This window comes from Miniopterus schreibersii (assembly GCF_964146895.1).
Source record: "Miniopterus schreibersii genome assembly, chromosome: 19".
Lineage (NCBI taxonomy): Eukaryota > Metazoa > Chordata > Mammalia > Chiroptera > Miniopteridae > Miniopterus > Miniopterus schreibersii.
In genome coordinates this window covers 14,876,869-14,893,969 of record NC_138119.1, presented here as the reverse complement: position 1 = coordinate 14,893,969, position 17,101 = coordinate 14,876,869, and the positions used below count along the sequence as shown (strand labels likewise).

Sequence of the window (17,101 nt, the reverse complement as noted above, 5' to 3'; positions counted from 1 at the left end):
CATGTCACTTCATGAAGATTATAGAGCAATGGAGCACCCATCACAAAAGGTTACAAAACAAGTGGCTTATCTCACAGGGAGTACAAGAACTACACACACGAAGGCCATCAATGGTGAGATTATTGACAGCATCTGCCAGCTGGAATTTATGCACCAATGGAAAGTTTAAAAATGTAGGTAAGGGAACATTGGTTACCCCTGACCTCTTAGCCAGAAGACATCAGAATTTCTTAGATGCCTAAAAGTTCTACAACACAAAAGTTTACAAAAAAGCAAGCCCAAACACAAGACACTCGGGCAATGCTGAAATTTGTTCTCGGGGGATCCTCGTTTTACAATATTTGAACACACTTTCTCCTGCTGGATAGTTGCCTTTGAGGGGAGAATATTTTTTCTTTAGTACTAGTTTTCTTCAGTTTTGACCTGTCCAACTTCACTTCAGACAAGTAGGGTTTACTACTCATCTTGACTGAAAGAAAGACTGAAGGCTTGAAGACTGGTAAAAGGCAGATGGCTAGGGGGAGACCACTCCACATACTGGCCGAGGTAATTATACTTATATTTCAACAAACACTTACAACTTATTTCTTAATAAATCACACTCAGCATCATTTTATCATTTTTGTTCTCTTAGAATGAGAATTTGGAAGAATTTACTCTGGCATAAATTAATAGTTCTTACACTGCCTTTATTTCGGAGTAACCGGCCCTCTTGACCAGTTTTCTCCAAAAGGGTTTTCTGAAGATTCATCAGTTGCTCAAATGATTTTCTGTCTTCTTTGCTGGGCTCCTTAGAATAGTCTTTTCCTTCAAATAAGTACATATGATTTTCTAAAAACATGAAAAGAGAAATGTTAGATACTATAGAAAAGTGGATTAGTTCTATTCAAAGCAATAACCAGGGTGAACAAAAGAACAACCTGTATTCTAAATGTGCTAAGACTAGTTTGTGATGAAGGTATTGCATTTACGATCCCACTGACATGGATGGGTTTGGGATCCAAATGGAGATGTCACACATTTACTTTTCAAAGGACAAAGCATGGCCAAAGCACTTTTGGTCATCTCTAGATAGTCCATGAGTCTCTGTTAGATACCTCCATCCAGTTGAGTCTTGAATCACTTATCACTCATTCATGCCACGCTATTCCTCAGCATAAATCTCTCGACATTAAGGTAACCAAGAACATATTCTGAATACACTTTTAATACTCAACTCTTTCCCTCCTTTTCTGCAATATTAAAAAAACAAGTCACAAATTGATAAGAAAAAATGAGGAATCATAAATAAAATCCCTTAGATTTACAATAGTCTTTCCAAATCTCATGAAGCATCTTCATGAGCCTCACCACAATCCTGGTATAACTAACCCCACTTAAGAAAGGGAAAACTGAGACTCAGACAGGCATTAAGGGACTCCCCAATTCTTACTGCTAATAAATAAAGGCAGCAGAATTTTCTGACTCTAAGGCCAGTGTACCCTTTTCAGTATATTATTGTGTCTATAGAAGGAGGGAGCGATAACAGGCCAGCAATAACAATAACAACAGTGTGATCTTGAATAGCATTTTATGCTATCAGAGCACTTTCACGTCATTATTACATTAGATTTCTGCAATTGTTTAAGAGAGAGATGCAGGCATTAACATGACCATTTTACAGATGGGAACACAAAGGCTCAAAGAGGTTGAGTGGTCTGCCAAGATCATGAATCACTGGTAAAGGAAACTCATGACAAGACAAGACTAGAAACCACTGGTACAGAAAAACAGTCATTTTAAAACAACCATAAGACATCAGGGAACATCTTTACAAAGCTGCTATGTGAAAAAAACAATTCAAACCAGAAATTCAAATATTCAGAATAGAAACACAAATGTTAACCAAATTCAGAAAAATTAAGAAAATGACCAAATTATCTCGTGATTTACATGTATTGATTCACTAAAAAATTAAAATTAACAGTACCTGCACCCCTGGGGTACTGTGAAGATTAAATGAAAAACTAGGTATAAAGAGCATGACACAGTGCACACTTTTGATCGAGCACAGAACACTCAATCAGTATTAACTACGATTTAAGAAACAAATCATTGTACTATTCAGAAAAGGAATCGGTATGTGAAGAGCACCATACTAAGGACAGAAGGGTTTACTAATAAAGGAGATGTTTGCAACTAAGGGAGGAAAGGTACAAATTAAAATCCTTGAGATTGATACTACCATAAGCATCAATATCAATTTGATTCAAAGTTCAGCTATAAGAGAACAGCCAGACAGTGTACAGTCAGTCTAGAAAGAGTTCCTGAACCAAGTAAGTCTTAAGCAGTGTGCCCAGGATGAAAACAAGGCTGGGTGGGGAAAGATGTCCCAGGAAGCAGTACTGAGTTCTTTCCCTGGGACTCATCTCATGTTCTAGCTTAGGGAGGCTGTACCCTTGGTGCTGCTCTCACCCATACTCACTTCCTTCCTCTTGCTCTCTGCTTCCTTCTTCTGCAGTAGGCAGGGCATCAGAGATCCACTCGCCATCTTTTGTTTCTCCCAGGATAGACTCCAGGTCTATTTCATCCATGGTGCTCCCCTCAGAGGACAGCAGTTTATCCAAACCAAATTTGAGTATCTCACCCAACTTGAATGGAGAAAACAAAGTCCGGTCAGTTCTCATGAAAACAAACACTGGGGTATCAGGGATTTGCTAAGTGATACCAGGAACACTCCTTCCCTGATGGCGGGCCTTTCTTATCTCCCCATGATTAGTAGTTGGATAGTGGGTGTGGGGAGCCGGCTGGCTGCCCCTCATGAATAGTCTCCCTGGTAGGGTGCTGCCCTGGAGTCTCTCCAGGGGCTCGCCGACCCTAGCGTCGCCTTAGAGAGAAATCTCTGGCACGTTGACCCGCAGGGTGGGTCGGCAGAGCTAGCACCTCTGCCTCCTGTAGCTTAGTTAAGATTACATAGTATCCTTTGCTTTAGGGAGTAGAAACCCTGCACAAAGACCTTGACTTGGAGACAGAGTGTCTAGACAAACAAGAATGTTTGTGCAGAGCAGGAACTGGGTAAAAGGTCACTGTTTTGGGTATTGTGGTTTGGGTGCACTATAAAAAGCTTGTAATCAATAAACTCGGCGCGCAGCCCGGCTCAGCTCAGCTCAGCTCTGCCTTGGCTGTAGCCCTCCCGATCCCATCCTTTTCTATGAGTCTTTCTTTTCTAATCCTCACCCCCTCAATCAGGTCCTCGTTCGCCTCACCCCCTCAATCAGGTCCTCGTTCGCCTCACCCCCTCAATCAGGTCCTCGTTCGCCTCACCCCCTCAATCAGGTCCTCGTTCGCCTCACCCCCTCAATCAGGTCCTCGTTCGCCTGATTGAGGGGGTGAGGATTAGAAAAGAAAGACTCATAGAAAAGGATGGGATCGGGAGGGCTACAGCCAAGGCAGAGCTGAGCTGAGCTGAGCCGGGCTGCGCGCCGAGTTTATTGATTACAAGCTTTTTATAGTGCACCCAAACCACAATACCCAAAACAGTGACCTTTTACCCAGTTCCTGCTCTGCACAAACATTCTTGTTTGTCTAGACACTCTGTCTCCAAGTCAAGGTCTTTGTGCAGGGTTTCTACTCCCTAAAGCAAAGGATACTATGTAATCTTAACTAAGCTACAGGAGGCAGAGGTGCTAGCTCTGCCGACCCACCCTGCGGGTCAACGTGCCAGAGATTTCTCTCTAAGGCGACGCTAGGGTCGGCGAGCCCCTGGAGAGACTCCAGGGCAGCACCCTACCAGGGAGACTATTCACAGGAGGCAGAGGTGCTAGCTCTGCCGACCCACCCTGCGGGTCAACGTGCCAGAGATTTCTCTCTAAGGCGACACTAGGGTTGGCGAGCCCCTGGAGAGACTCCAGGGCAGCACCCTGCCAGGGAGACTATTCAGTGGGTAAACAGGAAAGTGATAGATGATGATCAGAGATGTTGACTATGACAATTCTCAATAATAAAAACAAGTTATGAGCCTCCAATTCTTTTTCTGAAAAATAACAGTAATCTCTTGCACTTCGGACAGAGTCTTTTTCATTGGCATTCTCAATAGCCACATGAGAAGTGAGAGACCCTGTTAGCTATTCTCCCACCCCTCCTGCCAAACTTGGAAAGAGAAGGCTACACAGGGTACTTAACCTCTGCCATTAACAGAGTTTTATCCTTTGGCAGTTTGGTTCCCACCACAGTGCTCTATGCAAACCGCCTTCACAAAGGCCAGTCACAACTCCTGACTGCTGGGCCTGAAGCCATTTCTCATCTTCCCCTTCCCAGCTGTTCTGCTGGCGCTGCACTATCCTGCCTCTCCTCCCTTCTCCCTAGTACCCTCAGCACATTCCCTAGGGCTATAGGAACCACCTAAAGAGTTCAGATCATTTTTCCTGACTTAAATGTCCTACTTCCAACTGTGCACTTACTCTGAGATTCTAAACCAAGCTGGATTCACACCTTGACTCCTTGTTTACATTTTCTCCTTTTCAGCTGGGTCAATCATCTCTAGATGGTCTGTTTTGTGAGTCATTTGGAAAGCTTAAGGTATTCTGTAATAGCTTGGGGAAAAACTTAGCTCTAAGCATGAACACACCTGGCTATACCGATATTTAACCTTGGTATGTACAACAAGGTGACTGGCTTTGGCAACTGGCACCAAAAATAAAAGCAAGCCCACTGTTTATGATAAGGAGTGGTCCGTACTAGAACACTCCCTTCGATTCACCTTGTATTTACACTTTCACTTGTGATGTGTCTCAGTCATTAAGGGACTCCATGTGTTTTCAGAGAAGCAATATATTGCAGTAATTAAGGGCATGTGCTTGGAGGTTGGAGAGTACTTGCACTGGAGTCCTAAGTGTGAGTGTCCTTGGGCAAATTACTTAAAATGAGAATAAAGATAGTGCCTACTTCATTCTGTTGTTACTCACATTCACAAAAACAACTGGAAAGAAGCACTTCATATAATACTTAGCACACAGTAGGCATTCAATTAATGTTCACTACATCTGCATCTACCTGTTTCTACTATGTTCTCCTTGCAGGATAATGAACCTCTTTGAGGACTTCAGAATGCTATACTGCCCAGCCAAGCGTGGCTCAGCAGCTGAGCATCGATCAAGGATCCAGGAGATCAAGGTTCTATTCCCAGTCAGGGCACATGCCCAGGTTGTGGGCTCAGTCCCCAGTTGGGGGCATGCAGGAGATCAATGACTCTCTTTCATCACTGATGTTTCTCTCTCTCTCTCTCCCTCTCCCTTCTTCTCTCTGAAATCAATAAAGATATATTTTTTAAAAAAAGAATGCTATACTGCTTAGAATTACTAAACCATACTCACTTCTTTTACTATTGGATTGTTTTACAAAACAAAACAAAAAAACAAACAACATAAAAAGAGACTCCAAAACCAAAACTACCGTTTTATTTTTTTTATTATTGATTTCAGAGAGAGAGGAGAGGGAGAGAGAGATAAAAACATCAGTGATGTGGGAAAGAAACATCGATAGGCTGTCTCCTACATGCCCCCATCGGAGACCGAGCCCACAACCTGGGCTTGTGTCTGGACCAGGAATAGAACCAGCAAACTTCTGGTTCATGGGACAATGCCCAACCCACTGAGCCATACCAGCCAGGGCAATGGTAGTTCTTTTCATTTACTTTCTCATCACAGAGAACAACGACTTTAAGTCCTAAAATATTCTGAAGGGAAGAACAACCTATTATACCTGGAGGTCAGCATCAACTGCAGGCTTCTGGGCTCCCAGAGTAAAATGGCCTCCCTCTATGATCATGCTGGTGAGCTGCAGCTTGGAGGCAGCTTTCCTACAAACTATTTCTTCCACAGTGTCTCTGCCAATCAGCCGAATAACTTTAACAGACCTGTACAGAAGTCAAAGGAGAGGAGTGTGCTATCAGAGTCTGCAAAGATGGGTGCAAGCATGCAAGGTTGATGCACCTAAAAGGAAATAAACCCAAAATGCCATGTTTGGGGCACAGCTGAAGGGAGACTGCTATCTGTGGACTGAGCATTTGTTAGAGAGATCTGACCTCACAAAGATTCTCACTGAACTTTCCCAAAAGAGTCAAGAAAGGGCTGATGAGGTGGCCAGAACTGAGATTCCTTATCTGTGGCAGAGGGAAATCTCTGGTAGACCTAAATTATCCTTAGGACAAAGGGTAAAATCCATCTTTTTAGCTTAGTTCCACAACACCATAAATTCATTTTTTAACTGAATTAGACCTTAACTCAGAAAGGATGAGTTAAATAACTTCTGAAGGTTCCTTCTAGTCCTTTCACAATTTGATTTTGCTCTCTTTAACAAAGTGAGACTTAAGTGAGAATGTGTCCTGCACAGTCAGCAGTAAACCTGGGCTAACACCTAGCGGTCTTTTGGCCTCCAGTCTGAGACTATCACCCGGACTGTGTTCCTCACCTTCCTCCCCAACCCGTAACTACTGAGGAGCCAAGAAGCGGAAAAGTGCTGATGCTTAAATCTCTTACTTGTTCTGGCCAATTCGGTGAGCCCTGGAGGCTGCTTGCAAGTCATTCTGAGGATTGAAATCACTGTCAAAAAAAATAACAGTATCTGCTGCTGTTAAGTTCATGCCAACTCCACCTGAAAACAATGCATAAAGGAATATGATCAGCAGTATGTGGACTAGGGACTAGAAAAGAAAGACACAGGCTACAGAGGTCAGATTGATAAACTGGGATCTGTCAAAATAACTTGCCTCTTCCTTCAAACTCACCCCCATCTCCAACTCCAGAAACCTGTACTGGTTAAAAGTGCTCCCTGAGCTCATATTGCCTGACTTGGGAAAATTTAACTACTGAAAGTAACAGAATGAGGGGAGCAGTGGTAAGCAGCAAAAGTGAATACTGTAGTGCCATGAAGCTATTTTAAATCTCTTCCATTTAAAAATCTTGGTTGGTTCACTTATTATAGTCTGTGGAAAAGGACACATGCTCTTTGAGAAAAGTTTTAAACATAAGAGAGAAGTACAAATTTGTATTTTCCAAATAGTCATGGGTATGTGATACTGGTTTGATGGTAATAAACTCCTTTAGTTTTTTGTCTGGGAAGCTCTTTATTTCATCTTCAATTTTAAATGATAGCTTTGCTGGGTAGAGTAGTCTTGGTTGTAGGTCCTTTCTTTTCAACACTTTGAATACTTCATGCCAATCCCTTCTGCTGTAAAGTGTCTCTGTTGAGAAATCAGTTGACAGTCTTATGGGAGCTCCCTTGTAGGTAACTGACTGGATTTTTTTCTTGCTGCTCTTAAGATTCTCTCTTTGTGTTTAACCTTTGCCATTTAAATTATAATGTGTTTTGGTGTGGGCTTGAATCTCCTTAATTGTTCCCCAAGGCAGAGCGCACTGCATCCAACTGCAGCAGATTTTTCTGCAGGGCACGAGCTCATTGGAGGGGGGGCCATGAGAAGTCAGAAGGACCAGGTTAGTGCACTTCCCAGGCTAGTGCTACATGGCTAGAAGTGCTTAACTCAGGGAAGATGGCATCTGTAGGTGGTGTGGGACAGGACTCAGCACAGAGACCTTAGAGTCTGACCCTCCAGATCTCTCCTCAGGGTCACACAATTCAGTTCTTCTCCATATGACTCCAGTTTGCTCTGAGTCGCCTTCCCTCTACTGGAGCCCCAAGTAAGCAGGTGAGAACGAGAACTTGTGTGCTGGCTATTTAAGAGAACACCTAGGTTTCTAGCAGACTTCCCCACCTCTCCCTGGCAAAAAGGATCCCCATTGATTTTCATGGCCAGATATTATGTGGGCTCCTCTTCTTAGCTTTGATGCTCTAGGCTGGGGATCCCAGCATGGGGTTGAGACAACTCACCTCTCAGGGGGAACCTTTGTAGCTGAGATATCCCTCCAGATTTCCAATTGCCACACCTGGGTGAAGGGCCAGCCCTTTCTGTATCTCTACCCTTCCTACCAATCTCTATGTGGCTTCTTTAGTACATCCTTTATTATAAGACTTCTATTCAGCTAGTCTTCAGTTGGTTATTCAGGTTGATTGATTTATAATTTAGCTGTAAATCCAGTTTTACACTGGGAGGAGGTGAATGTAGCTTCTACCTACTCTGCAGGCATTTTGAATCCCCATAATCCCAATTTTTTTTAAAAAAACACTAAATTTTTGTTAACCTGTTACAATACTATTCCAGAGCTACTTATGGAAAAGGGATAAGTAGTAGACAAGTTCTTATTTCATTTAATAAATTCATGGCTGAATTATGAATAAAATTTTTCACAAAATTATTGAAATCTGGGACAATTCCAGGTCAACAGTTAAAGCAGATTAGAATTACTACCCGATGACCTCAGGTTTCAGCCTTACTTCTTTGATGAGATGACAGCTAAGATAGGCTGGATATAAAAGAACACCATGCCAGAAGTCCAGTACCTTGATAAACTTATGGCAACTACCTAAATATCCTTTTTTTATACTCCTCAGTACTGACTTCAACTTTCAGAGAAATAAAGAAAAACTTACTACGTGTTGGGATGTAAAAGTCCTATATCACCCCTTATTTGCTTTTGTCAATGCCGATGTGGCTTACCTGCCCTGGTACTCAGAAGAAATATAAAAATGGGCTGCTGTCCAAAGTTCTTAATGGCCAGGAATCTCTCTTCTCCTCTCACAGAACCATCCACACGCTCATAGCTGTAGCCTTTACATACAGGAAGAAAACAAATACCCTTTTCAAATACTCTGTGCAGTATAAAACACTGTCAACTCAAAACCAAATGCTAACTTTGTCCCTTTCCATATACAAGCATACCCCTACTTTAAGCAAATTCCACAGGCAAAATCTAAATTTAGGGGTCTTTTTATTGTTTTACCAAAGAACTTACCATAATCTACTCTTCCGGTTGTTTTAAATACATGTACTTGATATACGTGGCATTCCTGGACTTAATATTCAATATTGACTATCCCGAGCAACCCTAAAGCACACTGTGGACCATGCTGTGTGGCAGTTTCCAATTTTGCTAAGGTACAATTCTTATTTATGCAAGCAGTAAGACAAGCACTTGGGAGCTGGTGGGTGAGCCTGCCTGATGGCTTCAGACTTCACTACAGACCCATGTTGGAGAGGAGAATTATATGCTCAAGTCCTGTTTATAAATCGGGGGATTCCTCAATGTGCCAATGGCATTTCCTGCAAGCGTCCACTGGACCAGGTTACAGTACCGGAAAGTATCAAGTGGCTCTCAGAGACTGTCTATGAGTTCATTTCTTTCTTTTTTAATCATTTTTTTATTTTTCAATTATAGTTAACATACAATATATTAGTTTAAGGTGTACACCCAGTGATTAGACATTATAAGTGATCATCCCAATAAATCTTGTAGCCATCTGACACCATACATCATTACTAGAATATTATTGACAATATGTCCTATGCTGTACTTTACATCTCCATGACTATTCTGTAACAATTTGTACTTCTTAATCTCTTCACCTTTTTCACCCATACTCCCACCACCCTCCAATCTGGCAACCATCAAAATGTTCTCTGTATCTATGAGTCTGTTTCTGTTCTGCTTGTTCATTTGTTTTGTTTGTATTTATTTTTTTTAAATATATCTTTGCTGATTGCAGAGAGAGGAAGGGAGAGGGAGAGAGATAGAAACATCAGTGATGAGAGAGCCATTGATCAACTGCCTCCTGCACACTGCCCACTGGGGATGTGCCCTGACTGGGAATCAAATTGAGATCTCCTGGATCATAGGTCAATGCTCAACCACTGAGCCATGCCTGGCCAGGCTGTTCGTTTGTTTTTAGATTCAATTGCTGATAGTTATGTATTTATTGCCATTTTATTGTTCATATTTTTTATCTTTTTTTTCCTTCTTCTTAAAGAAGACCCTTTAATATTTTATGTAATACTGGTTTGGTGGTGATGAATTCCTTTAGCTTTTTCTTGTCTGGGATTCTAAATACTACCTTTGCTGGGTAAAGTAATCTTGGTTGTAGGTCCTTGCTTTTCATCACTTTAAATATTTCTTGCTACTCCCTTCTGGCCTGCAAAATTTGTGTTGAGAAATCAGCTGACAGTCTCATGGGAGCTCCCATGTAGGTAACTAACTGCTTTTCTCTTGCTGCTTTTATGATTCTTTGTCTTTAACCTTTGCATTTTAATTATGATGTGTCTTGGTGTGGACCTCTTTGGGTTCATCTTGTTTGGGACTTCGTGTTTCCTGGACTTGTATGTCTATTTCCTTCACGAGGTTAGGAAAGTTTTCTGTCATTATTTTTTCAAATAGGTTTTCAATTTCTTGCTCTTCCCCTTCTTCTGGCAGCTCCTCCCCCATGATGCAAATGTTGGTACACTTGAAGTTATCCCAGAGGCTCCTTACACTACCTTCATTTTTTGGACTCTTCTTTTTGCTGTTCTAATTGGGTGTTTTATGCTTCCTTATATTCCAAATTGCTAATTTGATTCTCAGCTTCGTCCACTATACTGGAAATTCCCTGTATTCTTTTTTTTAATCTGAATATGTTTATTGATTTTAGAGAGAGGAAGGAAGAAACAGAAACATCTATGTGAGAGAGAAACATCTCTCAGTTGCCTCAAATACACACCCTGACTAGGGATCAAACCTGCAACCTAGGTATGTACCCTGACCGGGAATCGAACCAACTATGGAATGATGCTACAACGGAGCCACCCAGTCAAGGCCCCGTAATGTAGTCTTCATTTCAGTTAATGTGTGTCATTTCTGACTGGTTCTTTTTTATGGTTTCTATAATATCCTTTTCATGCTGTTGAAGTTCTAAGTTTCTTGAGCATCCTTATAACCATTTTTTTAACTCTTTATCTGATAATTTGCTTGTCTCCATTTCATTTAGTTCTTTTTCTAAATATAGATACTTTCCTATATTTGTTTCTATGTAGTAGGTAGAGGCTGCTACATATCCCAGACTTGATAGAGTGGCCTTATGCAGTAGGTGTTATGTAAGACCCAGTGGCACAGCCTCCCCAGTCACCTGAGCTGGGCACTCCAAGTGTGCCGCTGTGTGGGCTGTGTGCACTGTCTTGTTGTAATTGAGACTTGACTGCTGTTGCCATCACTGGGAGAGACTAACCCCTCCAAGGCTGATAGGCTGCAAGGATCAGCTGTGACTACAGTGGAGGAGCTGCTGTGCAGGAGTCAACCCTATGAAGCATGACTTGCTTCAGTGGGACTTTGGCGCTCACTAAGTCTGCGCTTGAGTGTGTTGCTCATGGAGGTAGTAGGGTTGTAATCCGGTGTGTTCTGAGGCTACCAAGTATACTGGCTCTGGGGCCTCCCGGGAGGTACAAGGTCAGTCACCATCTGTGCCTTGCATGGGGGTCACCTGGCACAATCTACAGAGTGATCTGTAGATGGTTGCTACTTGTGCTGGGTTTGGAGGTCCCCAGGAAAGGCCAAACTATGAACCAGGGCTGGATGCCACTAGCACTGGGCCTGAGGCCACTCAGTAAAAAGTATGGGGTATATAGAGGCCAGATGTTGCTTGTTTGAAAGGTTTTAGAAAAGTCCGAAGCATGAGGCAAGAGAGGCTATTTGAATGGAAAAGCCACTGGGAACCGCTTAGGTGGGCCCATTAGTTGGGTGGTGCAGGTCTCAGGGAATCACAGGGACAGGGAGAACACTGTGAGCCAAGTTGATGGAAACTCAGATATGGTGCCTGCCTGTCAGCTGTGTGTGTGGGGAGGGGTATCTCAGAAAAGGAACAATGGCCTCTGCCAGCACTTTTGTCTGGCAGAAAGCTGTGTCACTCCCCCTACTCTAGCTCTTGCCCTGATGCCAGAACAATTCAATTCCTCCCCATATGTCCCTGGTTCCTTTCAAGCTGCTACCCCAGTGCTGCAGCTCAGAGGGCGTATGGACGAGTAAACCTATATGAACGTCCTTTAAGAGGAACAGCCTAAGACTCTAGCAGCCCTCTGTCACACTCAGCCACAATTCCTGCTAGTTTTTACAGCCAGAAGTTATAAGGACTTCTCTTCCCAGCTCTGGAACCCTGGGCTGGAAGGCCTGGCATGGGGCTGGGGCCCCTCGCTCCTCAGAGGGTACCTCTGATTTTAAACTGCCACACCTGGGTATGGGACCAGCCAGTTCCGGGTCTCCGCCCCTCCTATCAGTCTCAATGTGGCTTCTTCTTTAAATCCCCAGTTGCAGGACTTCCATTCAGGTGGCTTTCAGGCAGTTCTGAATGATGCTTGTTCTGTAGTTTAGTTGTCATTTTAATTTGGTTGTGGAAGGATTCAAGTACTGTATTTACCTACGCGGCCATCTTGACCGGAAGTCTCAAGTTCATTTCCTAAATAGGAAGGTCTGGATTTGCTATTGCACCACCACTGATCTCAAAATCAACAAATATTACAGCCTTTTCCTACCATCCCACATAAATTTTATTATATATTAAAGATTCCCAGGTAACTTAAATTCCTTGTCTATATAGAAAAAAATTTCATTTACCTTTTTCTTGGTTTATATGTGGGATCTCTGTAATTTCAGTATTCATCTTTTCTACTGATCCTAAATAGGTACTCGACCATTGTGTTGAATGTTGCAGTACAATGAGAGCTCCTTTCACTAAAACTACTTATTATACATTTGCAAAAATTCTCAGCATTTCTGCAACACACATTTTCTCCAGTACCCATATTTTTAAATCACATCACCAATGGGAATATGTATTTATTTCTGCCCACAAGTCTCCACCCTGCTGTCAATCCTTGGGTCACACACTTCTCTACTTTCAATCTTCCTTTGGTTCTGAGATCGTTCTTTTACTACTTTCCTGTGTAACATCCCCACACTCTAGGTTATTCTTCATGAACCTATCTGAACTGTTAAGTCTAAAAAAGGCTGGAGAAATTCAGTGGCCAAGGGATGTCACCTCTATAATCCATGTAGTCTTGGAGAATATCCAACATCTGGGTCATTTGGGAGAAAAGTAAAACTCGATGGCCCCTGGCAAGAAAAAAAAAAGTTTCACGTAAAACTTACCAAAGAAAGCAAGTTTATAAATAAATGAAATACTGAAGTAGATAAATATCATAATCATTTACAGAGACTTCCTCAGAAATGATAAATGCCTCATGTAAGGACATAGGTCCAAATGTAGCTGTATCCTGCAGAGCCGTAGTTCTCAAAGCAGAGTGGGAATATTCCCAGGGGCATGTGTCAATGCACCAGGGAGTGTACGAAGCCCTAGAATAACCAAGGTGCCTCTCTCTCTAATATCAACTTACCGAATGGGAAGAAATTTTTATTTTAACAGCAAATAAATAAAGATACATGAAGAGTAAAATGTAAAATTCAAACGCACCAAAAAAAAATCCTGAAAACCCTGAAGAGCTTGTGGTCAGCCCTCTACAGCTATTCTCTACTTGGGAGTGTAAAGTCACTATCTTCTCTTCTACAGCTATGCTGGTTGAAAAGTCTATGAAGCATTAGTTTAGAGAACCATGGGGCAGGCAGGTGATATCCCTTATAATACATGAGAAAACTTATATATAGAAAGAGGAGTGAGGAAAGGAGAAGGCAAAATGGATTAAGTCAAGAATGAAGTCAAGCCCAGAGCCCCATATTATCCGTTATTTTAAGTTGTTACACTTAAAGCAACAACAAAGAAGTATGGCACTGTCAAAACAATATTCTCATTAGGAAACCTAATGTAATCTGAGCTTGCAATGGGTGTAACAGGAAGAATTATGACGAATTCCTTCAAGATGCTAGTCCCAAATAGGAAAAGGCATTAAACTTGAAGTTGAGGACCTCAATTCCAATCTCATCTCTGCCAATTGTTGGCTGCCTGACCTTAGACAAGTCACACGACCACTCTGGGTCAGTTTCAACAAGTGAAATAAAATGGTTAGAGAGAAGACATTTATGGGCCGTTCTCCAATTCTAACACACAGTAGGTATATCAGAGCCAATAAAATATTCCTAATGCTGGGTGCTTTTGCCAAACCTGAAGTTTTAGGTTGGTTCAGGCCCACTTGGGGCAATGCCCCAAGGGACAACTTCAAAATTCTTTGGAAGCTAGAACTTCTCTAGACTACTTTGTTCTTTTGGGGACTAGGAGGATCAGGTACAGGCTGGATATCAGGCTACTGAACACTTAGCTGAACCTTTAGAGGCTCCAGAAGTAACCTGGTCTTCCAATGCCCAATTCGTGTCTCAGAGATAGAATTTCCCAAGTTCTTCCTCAGTTAAATCCAAAATATCACAGACTAACAAAAGCAAATACTTATTAAGCCCTTACTATGTGCCAATTCAATACAAGGTACCAACAGGCAACTGAAAAAGAAATGCTTGATGTTATCTCTGTCCCTGTGGAATTAAACAATACAGCTTGAGTGATTTGGTTAATACACTTCAATTAACCAGATAGCAGATTAAGGCAGTGCATGGCCAAGTGCTAGATTAGGATCCTAAGTGTTGTAGTAATTCAGGAAAGGAAACAGTAATTATTGAGGTGATGGGGTAGGATGGGAAGGAATGGGGTGGAAGGTGTAGTTGAACGAGTAAAACCTAAATAAGGGTTTTGAAAACTGGAATTAGTCTAAAAAAATCAGTGAGTTCCTGATTATACTGGTTTTAACAGTCACCAGCTCAGAATACAAAATGTGAGCCTATCACCTACCTGGCATACAGGTATGCAAGCAGCTTATCCAGCAGGTGAAGTTTCCCACTGGCCTCAATCAGGTGATCTCCAATTTCAAAAGGCTCTGGTTCCACACCTGGAAAAGAAAGAGTCCAGTCTCAATAGTGTGTCCTCAGTCAGGCCAGACTCTATGAATGGAGAAGCCCATGGCCAGGCTACAGCAAAAGGCCCAACTCCTTCTAACTGATAATGGGCCCAAGTCCTGTCTCTCTTTAAGGCAATATATAACTGTTTATTTGCATGATAATCTTGGAGCTGCTTAACATCAATCACAGAGCTGGCACATCCAATATGCCTAATAAATATTTGTTCAAGGAACAAACCAATTCTAGGAAACTGAGGCACAGGGAGATGCTAAAGGCCAAAGAGACCCAAAATTGAAATCTTGAGGCTTTCATTCTAGAAAACAAATTAAGAAATAGGCTTAGATGTCTACTCTAGTAAATTCTCAGGTTGGGGATGGCAATCAGATTAACCTGGAAGGCTTCTTTCAAAATGTATATGTTCCCAGCACACCCCATGCCTGGGGGAAAAAAAGTTCTGATATGCACCTAATTAGGATGCTGTGACGTTTTACAACAATTCATAGGACTACTTGGCAAAGATTCCCTTAAAATGACTGCAGCAAACCTTCTGCATTGTTCCTATCCATACTAGAGCCCCCACAGCCACAGAAGTCCTGGAAATGTGCTAAAAGCTACCAATCAGTAAATTAAAAAAAAAAAAACAGTTTGAATGAAAAGGAAAACATTACATATCAGATTGTATAGAATGCAGCTAAACCAGCACTTAGAGGAATCGACAGACATCCATAAAATAAAGGGAGAGCAGCAAAGGAGGCTAAGAAGCAGTAAACGTAACATAGGTGGAGAAGAGAAAGTGCTGCCCCAAAAGCCAAGTGAAGAACAGGAAATAAGTGATCAACTGGTCAAAGCTTTTGAGACAGTAATTAAAATGTGAACTGACAACCATTGATTGGGCAACATGGAGAGCATTGGTGAACTAGGAACAACAGTGGTGAAAGGCTGAGTGGGTTCAAGACAGAGAGACATCTTATTATATAAAAATGATCAGATAAATTCAGATTATAAGACATCTCCTAAAACAAATGGCCTTGATTCTTTGTCAGTTTCATGAAAGACCCAAAAGGGCAAAAAATAAAATTAAAAAGATGACATATTTCTAAATTACTGGAAAATAAAGAGACATGGGATCTATGACTGGATCTTGAACTTGAAAAGAGAAAAGAAAAACAGCCATAAGGGACGTTATAGGGGATAACAGGAGAAATTTGAATATGACCAATATATTAGATAACATCAACATAAAAATATTAATAAAATGGGGGAAAGTAGACAGTAAATACAGGCAATTCTTTTGAAAAACTCTGCTATAATGTTGGCCACAGAAATGTTAACAAAAAGTTGTGGGGAGCCGGCTGGCTGCCCCTCATGAATAGTCTCCCTGGTAGGGTGTTGCCCTGGAGTCTCTCCAGGGGCTCGCCGACCCTAGCGTCGCCTTAGAGAGAAATCTCTGGCACGTTGACCCGCAGGGTGGGTCGGTTGAGCTAGCACCTCTACCCCCTGTAGCGTAGTTTAAAGATTTACCATTGCTTTCGGGAAATGGAAGCCTTGCATAAAGAGATTTATGGTTGCACCTGGAGACATCCAGTCTCGATAATCAGGTGCGGATATGCGGGAATTTGAATATGTAAAGGTCACTGCTTTGGGGCATTGTTTCACTGCTTGGGGTATTGTTTGGTTGCACTATAAAAGGCTTGTAATCAATAAACTCGGGGCCTCAGCCTGACTCAGCTTAACTTAGCTCTGCCTTGGTTGTGGCCCTCCCGATCCCATCCTTTTGTCTTTTTCTTTCTTTTCTAATCCTCACCCCCTCAATCAGGTCCTCGTTCGCCTGCCGGCTGGCTCCGGCAAGTGGCGCCCGAACAGGGACCTGAAAACCTGGGACGACGGTAGAGGACACCGCTCGGAGGAGGTGCACCACGCTGCTCGGTAAGTGCAACCGTAGTAGCAGGGAGAGCGGTTAGTACATCGGGAGTAAGGAAATCATGGGACAGGAAAATAGTAGAATGCTGTTCGCACAAGTCTTGAAAACAATGCTCCGTTCTAGGGGCGCCAAGGTTAGTACCTCACAACTGCGTACATTTTTGCAGTTTGTGGAGGAAGTGTGCCCCTGGTTCCCTGAAGAGGGCACAGTGAGTTTAGAAACTTGGAATAAGGTAGGAGAACGCTTGCAGGGATATTTTCAGGCCCATGGACCCCAAAAGATGCCAGTAGAAACCTTTTCTCTTTGGAATTTGGTTAGGGATAGCCTTGACCCACGCCATGAAGGCACCCGCATGAATCCTCCCCTAGAGGTCCGTGCTGACTCTGTGAAAGAT

At 42.3% G+C, this 17,101-nt stretch overlaps 1 protein-coding gene across 5 annotated transcripts in view; it reads right to left on the bottom strand.

The window, feature by feature from the left end:
- Positions 1-17,101, bottom strand: part of CHD1L (chromodomain helicase DNA binding protein 1 like) — a 48,599-nt gene that overhangs the window by 10,659 nt on the left and 20,839 nt on the right. For all 5 annotated transcript variants that reach the window (XM_081121186.1, XM_081121187.1, XM_081121190.1 and 2 more), the window contains 7 exons: positions 14,680-14,776; positions 12,928-13,001; positions 8,591-8,701; positions 6,516-6,630; positions 5,740-5,893; positions 2,465-2,630; positions 683-831 (listed from right to left, as the gene is read on the bottom strand). In XM_081121186.1, the coding sequence (XP_080977312.1) occupies positions 683-831; positions 2,465-2,630; positions 5,740-5,893; positions 6,516-6,630; positions 8,591-8,701; positions 12,928-13,001; positions 14,680-14,776 (866 nt within the window). The remainder of the gene's footprint in view (positions 1-682; positions 832-2,464; positions 2,631-5,739; positions 5,894-6,515; positions 6,631-8,590; positions 8,702-12,927; positions 13,002-14,679; positions 14,777-17,101) is intronic.